Source organism: Rhipicephalus microplus, chromosome 3, assembly GCF_043290135.1.
Source record: "Rhipicephalus microplus isolate Deutch F79 chromosome 3, USDA_Rmic, whole genome shotgun sequence".
NCBI lineage: Eukaryota > Metazoa > Arthropoda > Arachnida > Ixodida > Ixodidae > Rhipicephalus > Rhipicephalus microplus.
In genome coordinates this window covers 32,726,502-32,751,955 of record NC_134702.1, presented here as the reverse complement: position 1 = coordinate 32,751,955, position 25,454 = coordinate 32,726,502, and the positions used below count along the sequence as shown (strand labels likewise).

At 43.6% G+C, this 25,454-nt stretch overlaps 2 protein-coding genes across 7 annotated transcripts in view; one reads left to right on the top strand and one right to left on the bottom strand.

The window, feature by feature from the left end:
* Window positions 1–5,402: 5,402 nt before the first annotated feature.
* On the bottom strand, window positions 5,403–12,102 carry LOC119176907 (calcium release-activated calcium channel protein 1-like). 3 transcript variants are annotated; one of them, XM_075889206.1, is made up of 3 exons: window positions 11,937–12,102; window positions 7,797–7,940; window positions 5,403–6,274 (listed from the first exon to the last, which is right to left on the bottom strand). In XM_075889206.1, exons 1-3 carry the CDS (start codon window positions 11,958–11,960, stop codon window positions 5,768–5,770), a joined length of 675 nt encoding a protein of 224 aa, XP_075745321.1. In that variant the 5' UTR covers window positions 11,961–12,102; the 3' UTR covers window positions 5,403–5,767. The 3 variants fall into 3 exon arrangements, with proteins under 3 accessions (XP_075745321.1, XP_075745322.1, XP_037284147.1); XM_075889207.1 differs by lacking the exon at window positions 11,937–12,102 and adding an exon at window positions 8,420–8,558; XM_037428250.2 differs by lacking the exon at window positions 11,937–12,102 and having other exon boundaries at window positions 7,797–8,302.
* Kdm2 (Lysine demethylase 2) overlaps window positions 8,617–25,454 on the top strand; it is a 90,248-nt gene continuing 73,410 nt past the window's right edge. The window contains exons 1-7 of one of the 4 annotated variants that reach the window (XM_075889205.1): window positions 8,617–8,812; window positions 13,309–13,447; window positions 14,037–14,115; window positions 14,604–14,650; window positions 18,018–18,190; window positions 19,568–19,674; window positions 23,122–23,215. In XM_075889205.1, the coding sequence (XP_075745320.1) occupies window positions 8,780–8,812; window positions 13,309–13,447; window positions 14,037–14,115; window positions 14,604–14,650; window positions 18,018–18,190; window positions 19,568–19,674; window positions 23,122–23,215 (672 nt within the window). In that variant the 5' untranslated portion in view covers window positions 8,617–8,779. Of the gene's footprint in view, window positions 8,813–12,341; window positions 12,534–12,838; window positions 12,862–13,059; window positions 13,190–13,308; window positions 13,448–14,036; window positions 14,116–14,603; window positions 14,651–18,017; window positions 18,191–19,567; window positions 19,675–23,121; window positions 23,216–25,454 lie in introns of those variants that run through there. The other 3 variants (XM_075889201.1, XM_075889203.1, XM_075889202.1) reach the window with 3 other exon arrangements.

The window sequence follows — 25,454 nt, the reverse complement described above, 5'->3', positions numbered from 1 at the left end:
TCGCCGAGACAACCGCCCTCCTCCCTCATTCGGCAGCCTGCGCAGCGTGCCGAGGTCTTTTTTTTTTTTCCTTTTCTTCCCTGCACCCTCTGTTGTTCGATCCGCATCTCCCTAACGACCTCGTCACTCGTTCTACCGGTGAAGGGGATAACCGGAAAATTCTTACAACATATAACGAGCTCACTAAACATTTCTACCTGTCTAGAAGGATTTTCCCTCTACCTCACAAAAATCTAACCCGGCCCCAAGCACTTACATTAAGGCTTTTGCAGACGCGGATGTACCCTACTTTGAAAATGTTACACATCATGTACCCTGACCTATACCCAAGTAATCTTTGTCCACATTGTGGGGAAATAGCTTCATTAGAACACATGCTGTGGCAGTGCACCAAATTCGCTCATATATCGAACATCACCTCTGCCAGATGGGAGGCGGCAATCCGCAGCTCGTCCTTGGCAGATCAGCTCTGGGCTGTCCACCAAGCCCGCGAGGCGGCTGAGGAGCTTGGCATCTCAGTCCCCACGTGGGAGCTGCCCGCAACACAGTGATCTGTGTTTTGGAGGACCAAATAAAAGTTTATCCAATCCAATCCAATCGCAACCCAGCGGCACACCTAGCGAGTCTCCTTTCAGACGCGCACTTGCTGCCGCGATTGTCACAGATTTTTCGGCAACCGCATTATAACCGGTCTTTCATCCGGGGGACTGCGCAATAAGCGATATGCGTGTACATTGGGTTCTACGGGAGAGTAAACGGGAGTCGAAAAGGACCGCATCGTAACTGGTTCTGCCCTGTACGCAGTTGCGTTGTAAGTGGTGTACACTTATATAGATTTAGGCGTCTCAGACTCGCACACGATTTGTGCATCATCAAGGCACAAGAGAATATACACTATGTTTATTTGTACAGAACAACGAAAGGGAGGACCTGTAAGCCGTGTGTGCTGCCATTAAATAACGGCGCTTGATCATAACCCTACCCAGAAGCATGACAAATGCATCAACTAAAAAAAAATTACTATTAGTGAAAGCTGGTTCTGAGATCATTCTCAACTGTGTTGCAAGATGTATATAGTTAGTACATGAATTAGTCCAGGACTCCTGCTTGCAATTCATTTATTGAACTCCTATCTTTCCCACATCCCAAGCACTCCGGAGTCTCAGAAAGCATGACAGAACAATTATAGTCACCATGCACACATGTAATCATTGTTAATTGTGGCACTTATGAAAGTTTCTTGCTTGGCAAGTAGGCACATATTTGCTACTTAACAGAGACCCAGCGAAAAGAAGCATAGTTGTAAACCCATCAGTGCTACACTGCTGGCCTGATGGAATTGATATCTAGGTCATGGTGGCTACGTTTTAATGGAGACGAAAAGCTAAACGCCCAAATGCTAGATTTAAGTGCACGTTAAAGAGCCCCACGAGGTAAAAATTTTTTGAACCCTCTGCTACAGTCTCTCTCGTAACCACATTCAAGCAATATCATTAAAGAGCTCGTTTCGCGAAAATTCCGGTTTTGGCATTGTCAGTTGAGAGCGAGAAGTCAACATTGTTCGTGAGTCAAAATTTGAGATAGATGCAAATGAATATAATAAAAATAATCGGTTCAAGTGAGAATTGAACCCAGGACTCCTGCAGGGCATACAAATGTTCTGCTACAGAGCCAGGTCTATGCTCAAAATTGTTTAGGAAAGAAAAAAAATACTATATAAGTATAATGTAGTGTCACAGGTGTCCTTAGTGCATGTTATTACATGCAACAGAAGTGCATTATCGCACCAGGCACCAAAACACGTGAATTGATTTCAAAATGAGTGAGTGCCTTAGAGGCCCACCTGTAACTGAGTGCTCATAACTAATCATGAACAAAGTAAGCAGATGCATAGGTTCGTGTGTCACCCTAACGGACAAGTAGTGGGTAACTCACAAATTCACAAAAGGAAGAGTTATGCCACAGTGGACACCTTGGAACTATACTAGGAGTAATCATCTTTCAATAGTCTTAAAGGGCCAATGCAACATGGAAAGACACTCTTTTCCTTGTGGCATGGTTGACGTGTCCATTGAGAAGCGAAGACCGGCTAGCGACAGTAGATTGTGCACGAGGCCAGATTACACTATCACGCTCTGCTCTTGAGCAGAAGCTCAAGCACCCTCTAAATTTTGAGCTTTTGGCACATAACACGCCAATAATTATTATCATTGTAAATTCTGCACTCACCCTTAACAACTGGTGTGTGCACCTCATGTGCCAGTTCAGAACTGTTTATTTATGTGCAGCACTTGAGACAAAGAATTTTGAAAACAGCGAACCTGGAATGGTTGTGCGGAGTTTTGAGCCACAATTAGGAATTTCAGCGAAACTGCTGCCCGTCAATCTTACGCCACGCAAACCATTGTAAATGCAACTACTGCATTTACGGCTAGCACCAGAGCTCCATGTAGTAAGGTTAACATAAAACTGCACGAAAAAAAAAGTGACAGCGCCAACACGCAGGCAGGCGTCGCTCTTTTTATGCAGTTACACACTATGTTAACCGAAACAACATTGTACTACCCAAAGATCCCTCTCTCGTGGTGCCGACAGGCATCTTTATTCTACAGGATATAAAACAGTATAGGTTTGCACTTGACAGCTGCTGATAAATTTTCTGTTATAATAATCGAAGTAAACACATTTCTGTTTGGTGTAGCACATGGCCCTAATTTCCTTTCACATTTCCCAGACACAGACAAATTCTCAAGTACATTTTGAACTCCTTTACATAAAAGAACAAAACAGATCGTGATATGAGGAGAGATTCTATATTAACACTTCCTATTCTGTGCATTAGCACAGAGCTGAAACGTGTTACATGTCTCTGTTGTCATATCCAACAACCTTGGCACACACGCTAATTCTTCGTTTTTTTGTTTTTTTTTTCTCATGCGAGTTGGCAAGCGCTCTACAGAGCTAAGTGGCAGCCGAAATAAAATCACACGTACAGCATTGTAAAAATTGTAACAGAAGAAGAACAATTCTTGGCATTCAAGGTGTTTAAGCAACCCTCAGTCTAAAATTTTGTTCGTTATGCTCTTCAGGAAGTGAACCGGGCGGTGTTGCTGCACAAATTTAAAAAACAGATGCAGCTTTAGACCCGCAAAAAATTGACAACAGCTTATTGTGACTATTTCGAGGTGAGTGCGGCTTGGCTGCTCTGCCTGCCATTTTTAGTATGGCATGAATGTTGGTGGTCGTCCTGCAAGCTCCACAAGATACCACCTGCCTTCCACCACCAACCGAATAATGCTCAGCTTAAGCAGAATAACTGAGAAGGAATTTACCACACGGAGACACCCCCTTCCAGCATGAACACTAGCCTTCACACTCTTAAACTACACACAAACTTTCATTGGCATTTACATACTTTTCTTCATCTTCACTAGGTGGTAACCGAGAAGTGCCATCATTGTGTCAGATCTTCTGTTAAAATGCGGACATGAGATTTCAACATTTTGCCAATACCAGCAAAATATGGCTGAAATCAGCATTCGCTTCTCATTGTCTTGTCCCATCAGGGACAATTATCCTTGCTGTTATAATCAGCAATGCAAAGACACTGCTTGAAGGGGACGCTTATTGCCCCTACTTTTTATAGCAGTCCAAGCACGCACGTTTTGGCAAGAGTTTTTACAGGACGCTGACTGTGTATAGCAGCAACGTCGATGCGCGTTCCCTGCAGCTCACGAGGACACGTTGGTGTAAAAGAGCCACAGAAGCTAAATGTTTCCTTTTGTACCTGCAGAATGCAGCCTACTCTTTTTCTTAAACACTTGAGCTCCTGAATCTATCACTCGTCAAAACACCTGCTGCCTTTTTAAACAATGACCATCTGCAGGGCACCATTTATTATTTTTTCAGTGAGGCTTGAAAAGGTGAAGCTATGTTAATGCATTGGAGACTTCACTAGTTAGTTACAATTTCAATATACATAAGGTCCACTTTACATAGAGCATTTTTATACTCATTTACAGTCACGTCGCATCTACAGCTCACCATTCAAGTTTTCTTCAACAGGTATTTACCATAGTCTTAATAAGGTCATATCTGGCCTTTGAGCCAACACCATGCTGAATATTATCACTATCAGCAAAGCAAATAAACTATAAGTGCTATCAACAGGGCGAGAGCATGCAGCCGCTGAGACTTTGCTACAAAAATACCACAGCACCAGTTTTGCATCAAACATGCTATTCCTTGAATTTAGCGCTAAAGACCTTGTTTCAGCGAGAATTTGTCGAATTGCCAATTTTTCGTATGCGACTCAAATGGCTCGGTTTCCCAATCACTGATGCAATAATCAATAAATGCTGGTGTAGGCTATCACTTTCTCCCATCTCATGCAAAACAAAGATTGACATAAAAATGGCCATTATTTTAATGATTGGAGGTCAATTTGAGAGCAGTTAGAACAAGGTGACTGGACATTGGATTGTCTTGGTAGATGATGGCAAGTATGTATTTAGACTTTTACAACTGGTGCTGGCTACCAGAAAATTCCTTACCACCGCATCTTTTAAATAAAAGTTTTAAAATGCTCATGCACAAAAGCAGATTCATTTATAAAACTTTTGTTATTAATCATTGTAGCTTTCCTCGCCAGCACTATAAGCACAAGACACAAACGGCTAGCATGGAAGTCTATTCTATTTATCGTACTTCCTACATGAAAAGCACTTCGAGGTCTCAAACAATCACTGCCTCGACTGAATCACTTCATTGAAACTCTTCAATGAAGTGTTTAAATCAAGAGTTTCAATGAAGAGTTCCACCAAAGAACGGAGACATATAAATAAACTTTCTTGTTGCATACAAGAAATCCGAGGCGTTTAACACTAAAAAAGCTTGTCAATTATCATCCTTCTAAAAACAGTGAAAGAGATTAATAAACTTGCTTGGTAGGTGCAAACAACCTCAAGCAATAGTGAACAAATGCACGTATATAGTGTACCTGAATGAAGAAATCAAAAATGGAAGCTGGGATGACTAACTAGTTAAAGTTCGACAGCTCAAACCAAGGACAAAAGTTAAAGAAAGGAACAAATGCTGGAAAAAATACGTGCACCAATGTTGCAGACTTGAAAGCAAAACTTGTCATGGAAGCTTTAAATACGATAACTTCCATCACAGGCTCAACAGTCGGTTGGCTATGCAAGTGTCACTGTTAATGCGATGAGCTGCAGCTTCTAATTTACATTCTGGGAGAGATTAGGCTATAAGAGCACGTCACAGCATGTGCTAGCTTACGAATTTAGACTCTTATAACTGATGCTGGCTACCAGCGAATTCATTGCCACTGTATCTTTCAAATAAGAGTTTTACTGTGCGCATGTACAAAAGCAGATTAATGTATGAAACTTTTCATTATTAATCATTGTATTCTTCACATAATATATGCTTGCTTGTCAAGCTACAAATGTACAAGCATGATCTGCATGGTGTACAGAGGAACTAGAAAGCTGCCAGGGCTTTCTAAGGGTTCTGGCATTAATGCACCGGTTCAACGTGGCTGACTGATATCCAGCACATCGTACCTCGTGTTAATGGCACTATGAGGCTTGTAGAACAGGCTTTTGTAGCAAACAATACTTGCACATGCCTGTCAATAAGTGACCGGCAGCGAGCACAACAATAAATTACATTCGCTGTATGACACCACCACTTTCCATGCCTTGTGGCAGGAAAGTGGGTGAATGCAGTTCGTCAAGCGTCATCAAGTTCAGACACTGAGAAGCGACGCTCCATTGTCGGTGCTGGTCCCGCCCCCGTCTTGAAGTTGGCTGACCATGTTCTCGAGTTCTTTTACACTCATCACCGACTGTTCAAACTTGTGCGTAACCAGCTGTCGGTAGAAGTGCACAGCAAAGATGACAAACACTATGGCGACGGGTATGAGGATGATGGTGGCCGCAAGGGCCGCCTGTCGGCTGTAGTCGTGGAAGACGACCCAGGAGAGAATAGCGATCTCTGCCATGAAGAGCAAGATGCCAAAGACTGTGGAGAATGCCCAGGCAGTCTCGATGTAGAGGTGCATCTTCTCGTGGGGTGACTCTGAGACAGCGGCGATACCGTGCACACTGGCCACGGCCTCCAAGTTTGGCAAGATGCAGGTCGAGATCATGAGTGCCAGCATGTGCACCGAGACAAGCAGTGTGGTGCACACGCTGAATGCAATCAGCAGCTGTGGCGGGATTGACTTGCTCAGCTGGATCTCTACCAGGGCTACCTGGGGACAAAAGGTGGAATTAGAACGAACAGCTGCAATTCTGTGCCATATGTTTCTTTCTTTCTGTTGCAAGGCGATTCCCAAATTTAAGTGTAACAGTGCACTACAACAAAACAACCAGACTGAATAGTGAAGAACGTACACACAGACGACACAGTGTGTGCCATTCTTTGCCTTTCAGACTTGCTGCTTTGTTGTGGTGTTCTGTTACACCAAAGTATGAACCGATACCCACTCACCCTGGTTGCTGTTCTATTGCAACTCATGAAATTGCGGTATTAGACAGTCTTAGCATGTCATTACATACACATTGTGTAACAATATGTGCTGAGCAGTTATGGATGGCTGGAAACGTGGATAGCAGTATCTAATATTATTAAACACTATTCTGCAGTGCAAAATATTTTCAGAAATGATGTAATGCTCATCCAGGGATGAACATTACTCTTTCCTTTTAATTGCTTTGGCATGGCCAACAAATTAGGATGTCGACATAAATACAAGAAATGGTAAACTTGTTTTGTGCCAATTGTACAAGTGACCTAGTCTGCACAAAAAAAGCATCAAGAAAAACTGTAAATAAATTTACACTCGATGTTGCCTTCAATCGAATTCAGTTGCATCATTGCACCATGAGAGCATCAAGTAATAACGGAAATAAATTGCTTTCTCCTGCATTTAACTCTCAGGTAAGTGGTTTACCATTTTCACTACTGCTTAAGGAAATCACGCAGCTTTGCAAGAGAAACATAACAGGAACATAGTCATCATGGATATAATTTACACTTCTTTAAGGCTATCACAGCATCTTTATTCTGCCACATAGTGCGAAACAAAACACTGATCGAAAACGGTGAGATCACGAATCAATGTAGTGTAGAAAGAGGAAGTAGCGCGTAATCAGTGGTGACCGCACAAAAGTTTCGCACCGCTACGACCATACTGCTAACTACACCAAGGCAGCCAAAGTTGCTGTACTTGTTACATTTACGAGCAACATTCACACACGTAGTAGACGCAAGGCTACGTGCAACGTTCATACACACACTTACGCGACTTCAAAGCGGTCTGTAACTGTGATCGTGCACGTATCGTTTGTAGAATCACGTGGCGACTGCCGCATGGCTAGCAGTGGGTTATTTGTACTTTAAGCATCTATGTGCTTATTTACGCTTGTCGCGCGGGACATGTATGCTTGGGCACATACTCAAGTTTTTCACCTATTGCGCATTGCACGCACAGATAAACACACGCTCTCTCAACGAAGCGGCGGAAGCCTGTAAGAGCGATTAACCGAAAGTGCTAGCGCGGGGAATTCCCCAAGCGATTGTTTACGCGAACGGTTGACCTGTGTTTTCGGGCAGATGATTTACTTCGAACGAAAGTTACACGAGATCTTTCTCTCGGTTGAAACAGTACGCCCTTAAGAACCGCCACTACATGTGAAACTACCCGAATACGCGAAAAGTTGGTTCGCATCGTTAGATCGGCTTTGACAAACGGTGCGTAACTTCGTACCAACCATAGCAAATCCAGAGAGAAGGGCCGACGTCCTGCTGGAAGCCTTGAGCTTTGCCCTGCTGAGATGCAGCCTCCGCCAGGACAGAGCGTTGATGTTGTTCTCCGGCTTGCTCATTTCTTTCACCAGCGATTGAATGACCAGTTCCTGTACGATATTGGGGCGGTCTCCGATAGAGTCAGTCCATAAAATCTCGGCTCCGGGAGGGATATTCATGGGGGCAAGAGAGAAGCGTTACACACACGCACGGAAACACAGACACACCAGCTCGGAAAGCCAGATCTTAGTAGAACCGACACGCAATCACACGCGGCGCACGACTACTGCACCCGCATCTCACTTGTTTACTTCGCACGCAAGATAGGCAACATTACACCTACGTTGACACGCGCACAAACCGAGATACCCAGTCTCACATGACGAGGATTATCGACTACGCCTCTACCTGTGACATGCCCCAGGAGCACGGTTGACGCAGTAATTTAAGCGCGAGCGTATTAATTGCGAGATCCCCCTAGAACCCCTGCGAGGAAATTATCGATTAGCGTGCACCTATCCTTACACTTGCTCAGTGCACGCGGCGCGTCAGTGTGAATGGCCGTATTTTGTCTCATTGCAGTGCTTACTTCTCTCCAAACTCAACCTGGATCTCGAATGGGTGAAAAGGTCCGCTCCTGCGCTCTTCCAGAGTGCGATAATGACTGTTCGCGGTCCAGTGACTACCGAGCAGAACTTAAGCGGAAGTATGTGTATACGGCACGCAACAACGCAACCAAACAGCAGGCAGAGAGAGGTCACGTGACCTAGGGAAGAAGGCGTGAGCGAGCGAGTGGGGGATCTGTCGTCATGAGGCCCACACTCGCGGTCACGCACGCAGCCCAACAATACACTCGGTGAAAAATTTGCAAGGCGCGTCAGGTGCAATCGGCGAAAACTTTCATTCGTGTTTGGCAAGCTTCTCGAGCCGTCATACATTGCGTCAAGCCATGGAGGAGGAACCCGAGGAAAGGCGAAAGCTGGTGAGTGCAGCAGCGTCCCTCTCCGTGGGCAATCTCTCGCCCTTGTCGATGCATCGAAAGTGATGGTTGTTGAGCTTTGCAGCCATTTTGTCGAGTTTTTTTTACGCGTCCGAATAGAGTTAGCAAGCGCGCACACCTCCACGGTGTTTGCCGCTTCCTTGGGTCGACACGGAAGCGCTGGGAGAACGTTGTGGTTCGAGCCTTTCTTGTTTCTGCTCGGCCGTCTTTGTCTGCTGCGCCGGAGAGAAAAAAAATCTTGTCCAGACGCGTTTAGCGCGCATAGTGCACGAGCTGAAAAGTTTCCGATCGCGCTTCGCTTGTGAGCCCGAGTTTGTTGTGATACTGCGCGGTTATTGCACAATGATACTCTTCGGCACTTGCTCCTTCGAGAGCGTGCAACGTTTTGTCGTAGCGGTGATGCAAATCTTGATAAGATTTCGTGCGGCTCTTCTGCACGGTTTTGGAGTTCCAGCCGCGGGTCTCGAACGCTGTTCTTAATTTACCATCTTTAGCAGTGCAATGCCAAATTAGAGACAAATGTTTGAACATATTGGTGCTGTTATTTTCTGTTCCTCTCTTATTGTGTGACCATTAGGTTGTGCTGCTATGTTGTAGCTGCATGAAACGGAAACTTCTTGGGTCGTGTTTAGGCGCGATTTATGCCCACTGACCCCACGTGAAACGCAACACGTGCCGACAACTGTAATGAGAACCGTGGCCGGTTTGTTAGCGAGTAGGGCCTACTATTCGCGATTTGTGACAATTCGGTCCAGCTATCGGTTTGTTAGTTTGAACAGCCGAATTTTCGTCTAGTTCGAAATGGCTTTTATCTCAAATCCGTTTAGTCCTAGGAATGTTTTGGTGGCTTACACCTGCTGCTGGTGAAAACTTTCCGCACTGTCAACGTCTATTACGTGGCTACATCGCGTTTTTACGTTGAGACACACGTGCAATCGTGTTAATTGCATGCTACACACCACTTGTTGCCAACACGTGTTGACGCCGTTTTCTGTGGTCGCGTGCGCGCGCGGCTGCGTTCTTGTTTTTCAAGTTTCCCGCGGTCCTGTATATTTATCGCGTCGTGACAGCAGCAGCGTGTGGACAGCTCAGACCGCCGCAACGCTTGGCGGCGTTCTTTAATGAAATGCGTTGTTTCCCCACAAGTTGCCCCCCCCCCCCTTTTTTTTTGTCTTGCACAGTTTTGTGCTCGCATGCCATCTCTGTAGCGACAAAGTTCGTCCGTGGAAAACAAAACAAAAAAACACACACGAAAGAACCATGCTCGAACGGGACTACCCGGTAGTACAATGCACGCGGACACTCTGACGCATTTAGGGGTCAGGCAGAATGTTTGGCATCTCTTTTGAGTCGAAGGCGGCAGTGGGGGCGCAGATTCTTCGGAGCTGTGGACTCTTTTTATTTTTTGTATGGAAGACTCTTTCTAGGGCCAAGGTCGTAAACGAATGCGCGCCCTTTCTTCGGTTGGTGCTCTTTCCATCTTGAACCGAAGGCGGCCAGAGCGCTTTGACGAGTCTCTCTCCCGTGCTTTGCTTGCTTTGGACCTGCCTCGGAGGATATACAATGCCTCCGTCTAGGCCGGGTCTGACTAGAAAGAGGCATTTATGAGGATTTCATTCGGCGAGGTGGCGTTGTGATCGGCCGTCTTGACGCTGGAAACAGTAGCAGCAAAGAAAAAAAAAAAAACGTGCCGGCGCCTGGAGCAAATTTTTGCTTTTTCAAGTGTAGTGAAACGCGCTTTTTAAACAGGCAGGCGTACACAATTGTACACTTTTCTAAAAGCACGACTTGCTTCTTGTAGGCTGTAGCTGAAATTTCGGTTTTGTTCTAGAGATTTCCGTCTCCAGATTATCTTCCATCCTGTCTCGACGACATTTCCGACATTACTCTAGGAGAATAGTGCTAATTACTGATACACTGTGACAGATGGCACTGAGTGCCTGCGCAAATCGAGCAAATAAAGCTAAGTAATGTTAATAAAACATTACCAATGCGGGTTCTTTGTGAAAAGTTCTCCAAGAACCTTCCATAAGGAACCCTGTGCTCCCAAAGCTTACACACACACACACGCACACACACATTAATATATATGATAAGTTTAAACTAGCGGTGAGGGGTTTTGCAATGGCCATGTTTAGTGTAGCTGCCGGGGTTTTGTAGGGAAGAAGTGTTTTTTTTTGAAGGGCTTGTTTTTTCTGTTAGACGCAATATTAACGAGCATTAATGGAAAGTTATGCCAAGGAAAGTATATGGGATGTTATTTGTAGCAGTCAAGATAAAATGTGAAAAAAAGTAAAGTGGACGAAAGGACCGAACCTGCAAACATCCGAATTTTCCGGTTTTTAGTCCCTGGCGGCAGCAAGTATTTGCTCTTTATATCGTAGGTAATTACTACAAATCGCACAGCCCTTATGCTTTCTTTGACATAAAGGTCTGTTAGTTATCGTTAATACTGTGTCTATTATCGAAGTTCCGTAAAACAACAGGTGTATCGACCCGCCGCAACCATCCTGACAATCCCGATTGTTACCCTGAACCTGCCAAGCCAATATGTGACAATGACTAGAACGTTTGATGCGCCCGCTGCCAGATTTTATGCTGTTGTCCAATATATTGACATTTCCCACGCAAGAGTCGCTGTTACGACTTCTGAAGCTTTATTATTCTTCCCTTCGCAAATGTCGCGAGTCTCCGCTTCTTGAATCGCGCCCCGCCCTTTGTAAAACTTTCTCGCGTAATCTGAATGCGTTTGGTTTCGCATTACGCTGATAGTTCGATCTTCTTTTGCACTGGCTCTTTTCAGAACCCTGTCAGATAAGTAGCGAAGTCGTGTTTTTGTTAGCCTCTTCTCTTGGCAAAGAAAGCTTGTGCCATAATGTAGCCTTTGATCATGTGACAAGCTTTCTTCGCTACAGATCGCGCGAGAAATGCAGTGACAAAACTAGTCTCGGGTTTCGACAAAGCCTGCTTGTTGAAAAATTTATGCTAAAATTTAACACCACTTGGCGTGCACTCTTTTTAGACGAGTTTGATCGTGTCCGCGCATATTTTGCTTGTTTGATTAGCGTACAACAGGCATATGTGCAAAATGTTACGGGTTGCTTACCTGTTGTAGAAGAAAAACGACCATGTGTTGTCAGTATCGGTTTGCGTTTGCCACCGCGAAATGGGTAATTTGAAACCTCACGACGCGTAGGTTTTTACACTTATGCATCGCGACACATTGGCAGCAGCCTACTAGGGTAAGTTATCGGGAATTTTTACTAGCCGTGTCGAAACTTGCGAGTTGCGTTTTCGACTTTTCGCGTCATGAGGGATGTCCGGAACGCGTATTAACGTGTCGTCATAGACCCTGGTATTACCGTTAAAAGCGAGCTCTCAAATTTTTTTTACTTTTTACTTCTATTTGTTTACTCGTTTATGATTCTAGAAATGCTGTAACGGGTCTAGCGCAATTAGGTATCCGGGAATTCTCGTTTTTTCTCCAAACTTGGCGTGATTAGCCATTCGTCTGCGGCGAGTAGTTTGGCGCACTTTCTCCAGGTGGCAGCACGGGTGCTGACCGCATTTTTTGTCTCTATTTGTTCTCTCGTTTTTTTTTTCCCCGCCAATCAAAACATCGAGCCCGTCACAGACTATGATGGCGGACACCGACGTGAATGCTGAGAAAGATCCTTCGGGATCGACGTCGCTCTCGTCGAAGGTACTTTAGTTGCTCGTAACCCCGCAATACACGACCCGAAATCGCCACCGCCCGCCTTGGCAACCGTGCTCGCACGACAATTTGCGGTCGAATACGTGACGCCATCGGCAGGGATGTACGTTGAGGCAGGCTTCCCAGCCACCAGTTCGCGGCTACGCTGCTGCGTTTTCCTTTATTGAATCGCTGTTTAGCCAGGTGCTATGTCGTCGCTTTGAACTTTAGCCCCGCCGCCTTGCCTGTTGCTTGACGCGAGCCGATCTGCGAGCAAGCGTCGTTTCCCGATTCGTCGCTGGGGGCAACGTGCTCGCTGGGTTCCCCTTCTCGAGCGGTAATATGCCAGCTGTTTCAGCTTTTCAACCGAAGCCGTCAGTGCACTATATAGGCCTGGCTAGCTAGCTCTCGATTCCTGCAGCGTTCTCGTAACGTTTTCCCCAGCGATTGTTTTCGCAGCCAGCTGTGTTTAGAGAAAAAACTTGTCGTCTTTTAGTGAAAAGAAACAAAAAAAAAAAAGGCTTGGCTGCTCATTCTGGCGGGAGCTTTTTAACATTGTCGGCTGTTTGGTGTGAAAGAAAGTCGATGCCCGCCTCGCGCTTTTGTTGCGTTGCGCTTGTGTTTATACCTGCGTAGACGCGAACTTCTCGACACTTGGGTTTGTAGTACGTATTGGGGAGGTTTGCAATGGCTTCCGCTTCGCTTTAATTTGCCGACCCTTCTTCTCCTCGCGTAATGTGCTTTCTTTTTTTTTTTCCTTTCGTTCCTCGACTGCGCATCGTAGCGGGTGAAGGAGCGACGGCACTACACCGAAGACTGCCTGCAGGACGACGAGATCGAAGGCCGCAGAATGTTCACCGTGGAGGATAAAGTGACCAGTCCGGCGTTTAACTACTCGTTCGCCAAAGAGATGAAGGGCGAAGGTGAGTCGATTGCTGCGTTGTCGCAAAGTTTAGCCAAGACGTTACCTTTACGTTCTTTCTGCGTTGTGATCGACTACAGTGCGGAAAGCGACATGTGTAATCTCGCGCGGCATGTCTTGGTAGCCATATATGCATGGTAGCATGTTTCAGTGGGCGTGGTGTGTACTTACACTCGCTGTGATGGGGCGCTGTGCGCGTACGTCCACAATCGTGAGCCTTTGATGGGGACGCGAAATTTCTGTTTACGCAGGAAGCAGTCGAATGCTGATGCTGAGAATGTGTTGTATTCTAGCATTTTACGGCTTCGTACATTATCTACTTAGCTTCTCGCTAATGGTTTAGCTTCTGCATTGACGTGTCGAAGTTGTAATGAAGCGATTTCCCGATAGTTTATAATTTTGAATCGCATTGTTGAGTTCGTGGTCTGTGAAATCTACAGGTTTAACTGGCATGCAACTGGTGTACTACGTTGCGTTACAAAAAATGTTTTCAAGCATTTGTGTAACCGGCAATTGAGCTCCATTGCTTTTAGTGGAAATAACTGCTTTACACATCTTTGTAAACGTTTACCTTATGTTGTTTTGTCCAGACTTCACTCTGAAGTATCTACAAGAACATGGCTTTGAGCACCCCCTGCTGTTCAAGAGCAAAGCAAACATGGGAATGAGGCAAGTGGTCTGTTTTTTTTTTTTGTGTGTGTGGGTGGTTTTTTACTATAAAGCATGGATTAATGGCCCTGCTCCGGCAATATCATTCATTACTGATATTTCATGATCAGATGTTTGATTTTGAAATGAAAACGAGATCATCACAAGCTGCCGCTTGTGATGATGCATCTGGGATGGCATTATTGTATGATCATATTCACCGATAGCACCGCTTTCTTGAGATTTCACTCTGCTCGGAACGGGAAAGTCATCATTTCTTTTTCGCTTTGTCCAACTCCTCTGCCAAGCCATGGGTCTGTTCTCATTACAGTCGCTGTGCGAGAATGCGCCTGTTTGTTGACTTTTTTTAGTTTCGGCTTCGAAACTTTGTGCTGATAGAACCTTTGGCTTCCCCAGCCAAGCCCTTGCACTGTGATGTAATGTCAACTAGTGGGCCCATCAGTGTGTGTCTCGAAATCATTCTTTCCTTCCTGTTACTCTCTTAACAGGTTGCCGAGCCACAATTTCACCTGTAACGATGTTAGGCAGTGTGTTGGTGAGTGTGTTTTTTTTAACATCTATTTCTTGTTTGCATTTTATTTCTGTTGTCTTACTCATTGTACAATAACTTGTGATAACCAAATGAATCTAGCTGACAATGGGCCAAAGAATTGTCTGTTGGATTCATTTATTTGCCTAACAAAGAAATCATTGAACAAAAAGTATTTCCTTTGTAAGTAATGATGTACGATGTGCAGTTAAACTGTCAATGAGCACAGCATTATGCTATTTTTGCAAAGACTTTTTTGGACCATTCTTTTTTCAGGCATGGCATCTGTTAAGTTATTGTTCGTACACTCAATAGAGAGTAAAAGAAAGCGTAGGATGTGTTCTACAATAGCTTATGCTCTCCTGACGCCAAATTTATGTGTTATTTGTTTCATTTTTCAGCTCCTTCAATAAAAGTAGTTAGTTATAGTTGTGTGTAATCTATTTGGTATCCTCGTTTCCATGAGGGATTTAATTTTGTATGGCTAGACAGAATTATAGCTACTTTGTGCTTTTACGAAAAATCATCTACTCTGTCAACAGCTGTCGCTGTAAATGCAATAATTCTATTACTTGTTCAGTGAAGGGAGTCGTCTGTTTATTGTCTTTTATTATTATTATTTTTTTATCTTTACGAGCAATTGTTCCTCACTGCCCTGCTCGGGGGGGGGGGGGGGGGGGAAGCGGAAGTTTTAGGGAAGCTTGTAGATGTTGCTTGTCGACTGCAGCATAGGAAATAACATTTACTTTATTTCCTCCTTTAATGCAAAATTCTATGAAAGTAAGAATAGTACCTGTGCCAAATGCTTTTTTTTTTATCAGATGTATACCGTATTTACTCGCATAATCGGCGCACTCGCATAATAGGCGCACCCCTAGTTTGGTTGCGGAAAATTCGATTTTTTTTTTAAATTCCGCGCATAATAGGCGCACCCCGAACTTGGCCGTGATTAGAAACGATTCTACCCCCCAGCGGTACAGTTGGAACGCGGTCCCCGTACCCTGAAGAAAAAAAGAAGGCAAATCGACGAGCAAATAAAAAAAATCGAAGTGCAACGACCTAACCATCGTGTTTGTCAAAATAAAACTTGAAAAAAAAAAAAAAAGCGTCCATGAGCGAAGAAAAAAAACGGCTGTTCCATCAATTACTGATACCCCCCAAATCGCGGCGCTTTTTGGAGGTCACGTGTACAACGCCGGGGGCTCGATCGCCATCACCACCATCAGAGAAAAAGAAACGCCATTTTGCAAGCAGTGTGTGTATGTTGTGGTCGTGTATTGAACTTTGGTGCCACCATGGGAAAGTACGCGAGCTACGCGGCTGGGTTTAAACTGAAGGCAGTGCAGTACGCGCTGGAGCACAGCAACCGGGCTGCAATGCAAGCAGGCATTTCGGCGTTGGAGAAACCAGTATTCGGTACTGGAGGGACCAAGAAAAAAATTTTAAGGCGACGAAGAAGACACGACGGGCTTTCCGCGGGATGAATGTGTGATCTCCGACTCGGACTCCGAATAGGGAAAAGGAGGAACAGCTACGACTTTTGTGTAAATAAATTTTACATGTGTGTGTGCAGTTGACGGCTCTCGCTTGTTCATTAAAACATACGTAGGTATGTTTGTTTTATGCTAAATTAATTGGTAAACGATAAAGTCACCTTTTACTTGACAAGTGTGCAGATTTAAAGCGCGAGAACCGAGTTGAAAAAATTTTTGAAAATTTTACCCCGCGTAATTGGCGCGCCCCTAACTTCGAGCCGGATTTTCTGAAAAAAAAGTGCGCCTATTATGCGAGTAAATACGCTACTTTCTTTCAAACAAATCCCCAAAATTGGCCAAAAGCGACTGTAAATGTCATCAAAAGCGGCTGTAAATGTCATCATGATATAAATACCACATGTTAAATGTAATGTTTTATGAAAATCTAAACGCAGTAGAACCTTGTTGATACGTTTTTGGAAAATGCACAAAACGTAAACATACCATCCGGGAAAGCGTATGATTCGAATCCAGTAAGAATTCAGGCTATATTGTCTAGCTGGTATTGAGTTGCATTGATAAAAAAACGAAAAACATGGTGGGACTGATTTTCAAATTCCTGGCAGCTTGCTGGCAGCCGGAGGCCAGCTGACAAACTAGTGGTCACGTGTGTTGAAATCCTGAGAACTCCAATATTGCAAAATGAAACGCTAGGACAACTGCGTAAACGTATAAAAAACGCGGCTACCATGGCGGCAAACGAACCTTCGTGTAGCGCGAGTGCCGGTTATTTTTGCATTACCGCTTGGAGATGTCGGCTAGGTTTGCCTATGTGTGAAACTGATATTCTCGAGCATACCTATTTGGGATGCGATCATGTACATTTGCAAAAACACGGGCAACTCACCCCATCTGCTAAGAAAACTGCCATGCTGCTAACGGCTCAACAAGCTCAACTTTGTGCAGTGCATGTAATAATCGTGATACAGCACAACGTGGAATCTCTAGATCTGAAGCGACGGCGTTCCCAAAAGTGACAGTTGCTTGCGGCTGTCGCTTGCTACATTGCCACACACACACTTCTCGGTTTGCTTTCCGTCTTCACTTGAGGCATGCGGTAGTACATTCACCTCCAGTTTGTTGACCAATGTGGGGGAATGCCTTCATGACGATGCGAGGTTGGCAGGGGCATTGGCAGAGGGGGTGATGAGTAATTCAGAGAAGGCGTGGAGGGGACAATTAAAACAGACAAGGCACAGAGGGGACAAATAGGGCACTGCGAAAAAGCCTCAGTTGGCACGTGGCTGCAGTATGCCACTTCACTTCGCGCTTTGCTAGTACAAAAGAGGGCCCTTCATGCCTGCCTGTATGTCATTTTCTGGCTTCACAGCATGTCATACGACCGTAGCTTCCCATGGAACTGAACTTAGTCAAACAATTGTACTTTTCCTGCAACATTTTAATCATAACTTATTACGCAAAGCTCTAGTATTTCGTTATTTTCAGTTTTTGCGATTGGGAGCATAGAAGCTGGGAGGTACTACATTGTACTACACGAGGTACTACATTGTGTTGTTCTCAATCGCTTTTGCAACGGGTCTGCTGCTGTTTATTTTCCTGGATGCGGAGGGTGCGATCAGGGATGTGCATAGGTACATTTGCTGCCGTAGTTGCTGCCGTAGAGGTGTAGTTGCCGTAAGGCAAACATTCATCATTCATACATTTGCAATATATCAGGTACGCTATGTTGCAGATGCATTAAGCGCATCTCTAGATAATCATTGACAACCTAAGCCATTGATTCCTACTCAGTTTTTTTCTGTGCTTTCTTTTTATTCTTTCTTTCCTTCCTTCTTTCACTAGTGACTTCTCACTTGACCTCCTCGTTTTGGTTTCAGGGAGTCGAAGGGTCCTAGATGTGATGGATGTGACTACGCAGAAGGACATTGAGATGACCATGAAGGATTGGTGTCGCTACTTCGAGAACCCAAACAGGGACAAGCTGCTCAATGTTATCAGCCTCGAGTTCAGCCACACCAAGCTAGAAAACTACGTAGAGTCCCCCAGTCTGGTGAGCAGACTTTATGTTGGTCTTTAGAGCTTCTGTCAATGTGCTGAGACTTTATAGTGTTTGTTGTACACTCAAACCTCAATATAACAGTTTCATCCTACAAGGAAATATGTTTGTTATATTCAAAAATTTGTTTAAAGGTTATTTCGAACATTATTTATTCAAGGCTCTTTTTCATTTGCTTTGTTATAACCAATCTTTTCTTACCTCCTTGTTTGTTAATGAGGTTTGAGTGTATATGTCATGATTTGATTGCATCTGATTTTTTTTTTGTACACGTAGATAGGAGAGAAAAGCTGCATTGTTTTTGATTCTTTCGTTTTAACTGGCTAAGAAGCTTCTATATTTTATTTGTTGTGACTTCACGATGTAAATATTTGGATAAGGCGTCAAAGAGGAAACAACTTTGTAATGCTTTTTCGTAACGGGGTTGGGCATGAATCTGTTTGCGGGATGTGGTGACCTTCTTAATTTCGTTGGCCAGTGCACAAAAGCACTTCCCGATTGCAGTGTTGTCAGTGTGCGACTCGCTTGTGATCGATATGAAGCAGAAAGCGAGGCTGCTGCTACTTAACGTGGCCATTGGCATTTATGTTCACGAACTTCCCGAGCCTCACTGACGGCGTTTAGCTATACAATAAAGTTAGCTCAATGGTTGAATATGCTTTGGCTAAAAAGGCCACAGGCTGTTGTTTCACTTACGCTTGACACGAATATATACGTGGCAAACAAAATCGGCACTCTTCGAGCTCTGCATGGCGCTAGTGTCTTGTCATTTATGGGCTGAATATTTCATCTTTAGCTCAACAGGCAATTTCGATGCCAAGGCGGGATTGACAGAACATTGCATGAAATGAGTGCCGCAGATGCTGAAAATTGATAGCAGTGAGCAGATGACGGAACGAAAGGTGCATTCCATGACTAAGTAATCCGGTAAATTGAATATTTATGTATACGAGGCAATCATGGTTGTACAGGTCTTCTAAGTAGTGAATTGAAACAGAGAGGCGATGTCTTGGTCATTGGTTATAACAAAGTAAATTAAGAATTGTCTTGCAAAAGTATACCTTTATAAATATACAAGTGTACCTTTATAAGAAACTTTCGTTTGTAATGAAATTAATTTTGTGTAAAATGTAACATTGTTATATAATGAGGTTTGTAAATAGTCGAGCATAATAGCAGGGGATTGGTGCCTTCGTTTTCTCATTGATAATTATCAGCAGAGCCCGTTGAAGTTGCCTTTTTGAGTAGTTTCTTGTGGCTTGGTTGCACATCGAGATTAACAGACAGGCATTCACAAGGTTACATTTCTTCCTCTTTCTCTCCTCAATTGTAATTGGGTTGGAAATTAAGCCGCAAGTTTTTCTGCTGCAGGTTCGACAAGTAGACTGGGTCGACGTCGTGTGGCCACGACACCTGAAAGAAAGTCAGACCGAAGGGACCAACGCCATTGAGGACATGAAGTACCCCAAAGTTCAAAAGTGTGTCTCTTTTGTTCACGCGAATTATCTAGTGCAGCTTCTGCAGCAAAAAGCTATGAATGATAATGAGGACAAAAAAAAAAAAGAAAAATCCTGACTGTAATGCTTTGCGGGTTTGTAATATGTAATGGCTCTGTATTGAGTGCATTGTATTGTTGCCAAGCCTCAAAACGCGTTTTTTTTTTTAACACTGGCCATGCAAGTTCATTTTCGTTCCTCATGTCTAGTTTATTCATCTAAACCCTATTGCTACATTAACTTTAAAGGCTGTGAACTTTTAGCATTATGGCCTTTCTCGAGTATCTTCATAAGCTTGTTATTTAACATACCAACAATTTTATTACTATATTATTGGCGTGCCTTGCATTTTTATACAGAAGAAGCAGATCTACTCTGCACTACGCGCAGGTTTTGCTCTTTGCACGGCCTCTCTGGTTTGCCGCAGCAGCTGTGCTTTGAGGAGGCACAGCTGCTCGCTCTGACATTTGCTTCGGGCAGTACGCAGGCGTTCGAAAAAGCTTGTTGATTTTTGAATTCTTTGTACTTCCGCTGCCTCCCTCTCTCTAGTGCTTTGGGGTCTATTTTGGGATTCTTCCGATGTCACTCACTCGTGCTTTTTAAATATTCAGTCGTTATTCCCTGTTTAGTGGCTCATTGGCTCTTTGTAAAACCGTCGAAGAGAGAAAAAAAGATAATTGCGTGGCTTTGGCCTTGTAGGCTGATTGTGTTTTTATGCTGCAGTTTCTTCAGATTGCCGTCAAGCTGCCCTCGCATCAAAGAGCTCAAATAACTATTCGTAGTTTTTCAGTCCCCTTATTCTTTATTTTTGCGATGGAATGTTTGTTTTTTCTGTTGTACTACAGCGCTGGGATTCAGCTCTGCTTTGTATTACCCTGGGCTAATGAATGCATGTCTGGTTTAGTTTTGCACCACACTTGGCCTTGCCTTGATCGCAGGTCTTGCTTTCGAGTAATCTGTCTGATGATGCCTTCATGTACATGTTTTGTCTTAAAGTAACATCGTACTTCTGCATAATTTACCTGAGGCCCGACTTCAGCGCATTTGTGCTGTTGTTTTGAGTGTTTGTCCTGTATATTGATCTGACATGCGTGTAGTGTTCCTCTTGCTGCAACGCATTACGCCAGTGACATTCTTAATATGTGTATTTCACTGTTTTGTTCGTGTTGACTTAACAGGACGTCTGCGGGGTAAAAAATTAATTTTTAACGGGGTCATCAAGTCTCGCACTTTTGCAAGAAAATGTAACATAGCCTCTATGCTTCTGAGGCAGTTGACATAAAAATGTAATCAATGGCTGCATTTTGAAGTCTGCATACCTCGCCTTGAAGCACTTAAGCTCTAGGTTCTTTCTCATAATACTGCCTCAAGGGGTAGGCTTTTAGCACGCGAAAAAAATAGGTTCACGTGTATCTAGTTGCATCTAGTTGTATCTAGTTGTATCTAGTAGTGACAAGCAATTTTTTCTATGGCTACAATGACGGCAGAGGTCACGCTGGGGAAATCAATCGGAATTCCCCGCGTAATATTTCGCCCACACCTATGGCAATATTTCGTTTCTCTAAAACTGCCTTCTGTGTTTTACTGAGCTGTGCGTTTAGACACACTCACCAGCAGAAGCTCTGTGCACTGACTGCATTAACAACTAAAAATGATTGTTGTAATGGTATCGTTTGGCAGCATGATGGATGGTGGACTCCAGAGCATGAATGAGATGCAATGTTTTCACCCCCAGTTTCTGAGATCACTCAACTTGAAAAATAACATCTACGAAAACATAGCCTTTAAGGGGGCAGACTGGTCTTGGGGACCAAAAAGTGACAAAAAAATAAATTTTTAAAATTGACATACTTGGTTTCTGCAAGTATTTTTCTATCTTTCTGCAAATTATCACACACCAGGAAGTGGTAATTTTTTTGTAATGTCGTTCTAACTGTCCAGATTCTTGGTGCCAGATTCTTGGTGCTGTTAACATGCAGACCCTGCAAAAAAAAAGGGGGGGGGGGGGGGGAACCAACTTCGAGGCTTTTTTATAATTTGCCAGTACCTGTGTTAGAAGTTCTACTACGAATTTATAAGCACCTTATGAGGATTGCGAAACATGTGCACCATGATTGTTGCTTTTTTAGGAAGCTGTGTGTTCCATTTTTCTCAAAAAAGTAAATCTTTGACTGTTCAATTTTGAGGCCTCAATATCTCTGCAGCTAGGGCAGGTAAAGCAATAATTTTTTTTGCAATGGAAACCTGTATGTGTGTAGAATGCAAGTATGGGAGCAGAATTTAGAGCACAAGCCTTTTTAATTAATTACTCATCAAAATTGTAACACAATACCAACTGCTTTTGAAAATGGATAGTTCGTTTTTGCTGTAAAATAACCAAGAAAGGCGTAAAGCCAAAAAACTCTTGCGCACTTTGTCTATAGTCATTAGTCTATGTTGGTGTATTTTAAACATCACTTTAATTTAGCACTTTTTTTTCTATGGCGGCCTTAAACAATACGGGGTGAATTTAAGTTATCTCAGGAACAAGATGAGTTACAGGAAAACTAATTAAATATTTGAAATCGGCAGAAAAAGACTGCATAATCCTGTGCAGTTTGGTCAAGATCACTGAAGAAAAAAAAAAATGTCTAAGACCAGTCCTTCCCCCTTAAGATAAATTGCTGCGGGTTGTTGCCGCCATACTTCTTTGTCAGGTGGTGAGAATTGAGGCGAAGCACCATTCTAGTGGCAAGTAGCCTTGTTGCTGCGGCTCTTGCGATAGGGGTTGGGGGAACCCCATTTAAGGTATGACATGGAAAACAAAATTATTTAAAATTAGTTTCTTACTTGTCTTGTCTTAATTGAAAAAAAAATTATCTAGGGACTTCAGTTGATTCGCATCTAACGCATTTGTTTTAGTAGTTGTTAATTTTGTGCATTCCATGTGTTGACTTGGGTACAGAGGAAGGGTCTATATTGGGTACGCTTCCCACTAGTCTTAAACGTAGGCATTGAGGTAACAATGATTACTGATGCCGGAAAACATTTTGCCACTATAGTAAGCATGTAATCTCGAGCAAGCGCCCCCTTTCCAAATTTCATATACATCGCCTTCTCTCCTTCCACTATTTTCACTGTTTCATTCACTCTTTTTGCTCACCAAATGAGTGTGAATGAAAATGGTGAATGCATGTGTATTGAATAAAGCATTGCATTTGAACATCCGCTGCCTTGTTGAATTTCAATCCGTGATCGAGCAAGGTGCTTCCTTTGAATCTTGTCTGTTTTTCACGGTAGGAGGGGGGGAGGTGCTCTTGCCCAAGATTTTACAGTAGTAGTTATTACTACATAATTTTTTTTGGCGGAAGGAACTTGGGTGTTTTTCCATGATTTGCACGCACATTCGCTTTTGTAAAAAGTTTTCCCGTACTGTTGTCATTTTCACAGATATTGCCTAATGAGTGTAAAGGGCTGCTACACGGATTTCCACATCGACTTTGGGGGCACGTCGGTCTGGTATCATCTGCTTCGTGGCCAGAAGGTGGGCACATAAGTATTCAGCACTGTTGTTATACCACAGTCAGTCTTTCCTTACAATGCACATTAGGCACCAATTTTGTTTGTTTTTCTATTGCACACAGCGTGATTGTATTGACGCCAGCAAATCTGCTATTTCTAATGTGCAATAACTTTTACTGTACCACTGGCAGGTAGTCACGAGCACTTCAGTGGGAATGGATGACTACATTTGTCAGTTTTGTTGTAGCTCCTGCTGGTTGTAATGGATCGCCTCTCTGTAGGCCCTCTTTATTTCGGGGCTCAATTCGAGTGCTTTCATGCACTGGAAATCTGCTTAGCCAACTTGTTTGCTACATTTCTGGAAAACTTTGCTCAAGATTTGTAAGCACGCGATGCATCAAAATGGTCGTCACCCGTGCAACCCACAATAGTCTGTTTTCCTGAGATCAGCATGTAGTTGCAGGTCTGAATCGGAAGATTAATGAAATTCACCTTTGGAATGTTGTCTGTTTTTCTGGAATGTTGAACCTCCTTAGCCTTTAACAGTAATCTGTTCACGTTGCCTGGCCCACTTAATAATGCCTTTATGTCCCTCTCAAGGTGTTGTTTCGTCAAAGCATTCTTGGCAACTAAAGGAAAAAAAAAAAAAAAACATGGTGACAATATATATATATATATATATATATAGCTCAAAGTTTGTTTAGCGCCCCGCCGCGGTGGTCTACTGGCTAAGGTACTCGGCTGCTGACCCGCAGGTCGTGGGATCGAATCCCGGCTGTGGCGGCTGCATTTCCGATGAAGGCGGAAATGTTGTAGGCCCGTGTGCTCAGAATTGGGTGCACGTTAAAAAACCCCAGGTGGTCGAAATTTCCGAAGCCCTCCACTACGGAGTCTCTCATAATGACATGGTGGTTTTGGGACGCTAAAGCCCACATATCTATCAGAGTTAGTTTGGCACCGAGATGTGTGGTTTGTTTTGTGCAGCGCTGTCGGCATTGCACATTATTTAAAAAGTTGCTGCACACTATCCAATTTTTTGCAAAAATTTAAATTGTGAGTGTGTGCGTGCATGCTTAGGAGGTCTATGTGTGTTTAGGACTTCAATTATAGCAAGAAGCTAGTTTTTGCAAGTAGTCGGCCTTGATGACAAAATGCACATATACTCATAATAAAACATCAATCTTTGCAATCTTCCGAGTATCACATCATTAGGCAAAAAGTTTGAAACACCAAGGTTACAGATGAACTGCAACTTTTGGTATGGAGCGCTTGTTTTAGGCCTTTGAAGAATGTCACTTCAGTGGGTACGAGTGTCATAATTGGCTTTGAAACCCTGTTCATTGAGTTTTTTTTTTTCTTTCGCTCTCTTCTCACACTTTTCTTGCAACGTGTCCTGTCGTGCATACACAGACCAAGGAACAGCTTTGGATATTGTTGCTTTTCAAAGGTTAGAAGCGGGCTGTGTTCTCCTCGCCACATCGGCCAGGCAGTATTTGTCTATTGTCAACTTATAGATGGACAATCCATCATGGCGTGACATTCTTGTTGATGGTATGGGCATGAAGCCAGCCCCTTTATTCTATCTCTACACTGCATTATCTTAAATTTCTCTCTTTTAGCATGGAACTTACGGTGGTCCGTTTCCTACGATGGCTGCTAGAGTTCAGTTTGCCTTTTTTTACTTGCTGCAGCCACTTTCTCGTTCTCGAAAGAAAAGAATCTCTCTTTTTGAAACTTTTATTGCTTTCAAAATGCTTAACATTTGGCCATGAATGTAGGTATGTTCTGCTGTTCGAACAACTGTTGCTAAATATTGATCTCCCGTTGTAGTATGTAGCTGCCAACAGCTTGTGAGATAAGGGGCTTTTGCTTTGAACTCTAGTTGTAAAGAGCAGTTTTAATGAACATTTATACTTATGAGGCTCTATCAGGAGCAATACTGATTTCGCTGCTGTGTTAATTGTGCATTCTAAGTCAGATTTAATGCATTGGGTGTTTTTTGCTTCAAGAGTGCCATAAATTATTGTAGAGCACAAGTGCCAATGCTAGCTTCAATATAGTGTATATATAAGGAAACGGACATGGGCCGGGCATGTAGCGCGTAGACAGGATAACCGATGGTCATTAAGGGTAACTAACTGGATTCCCAGAGAAGGGAAGCGGGTTAGGGGGAGACAGAAGGTTAGGTGGGCAGATGAGATTAAGAAGTTTGCGGGTATAAAGTGGCAGCAACAAGCACAGGACCGGGTTAACTGGCGGAA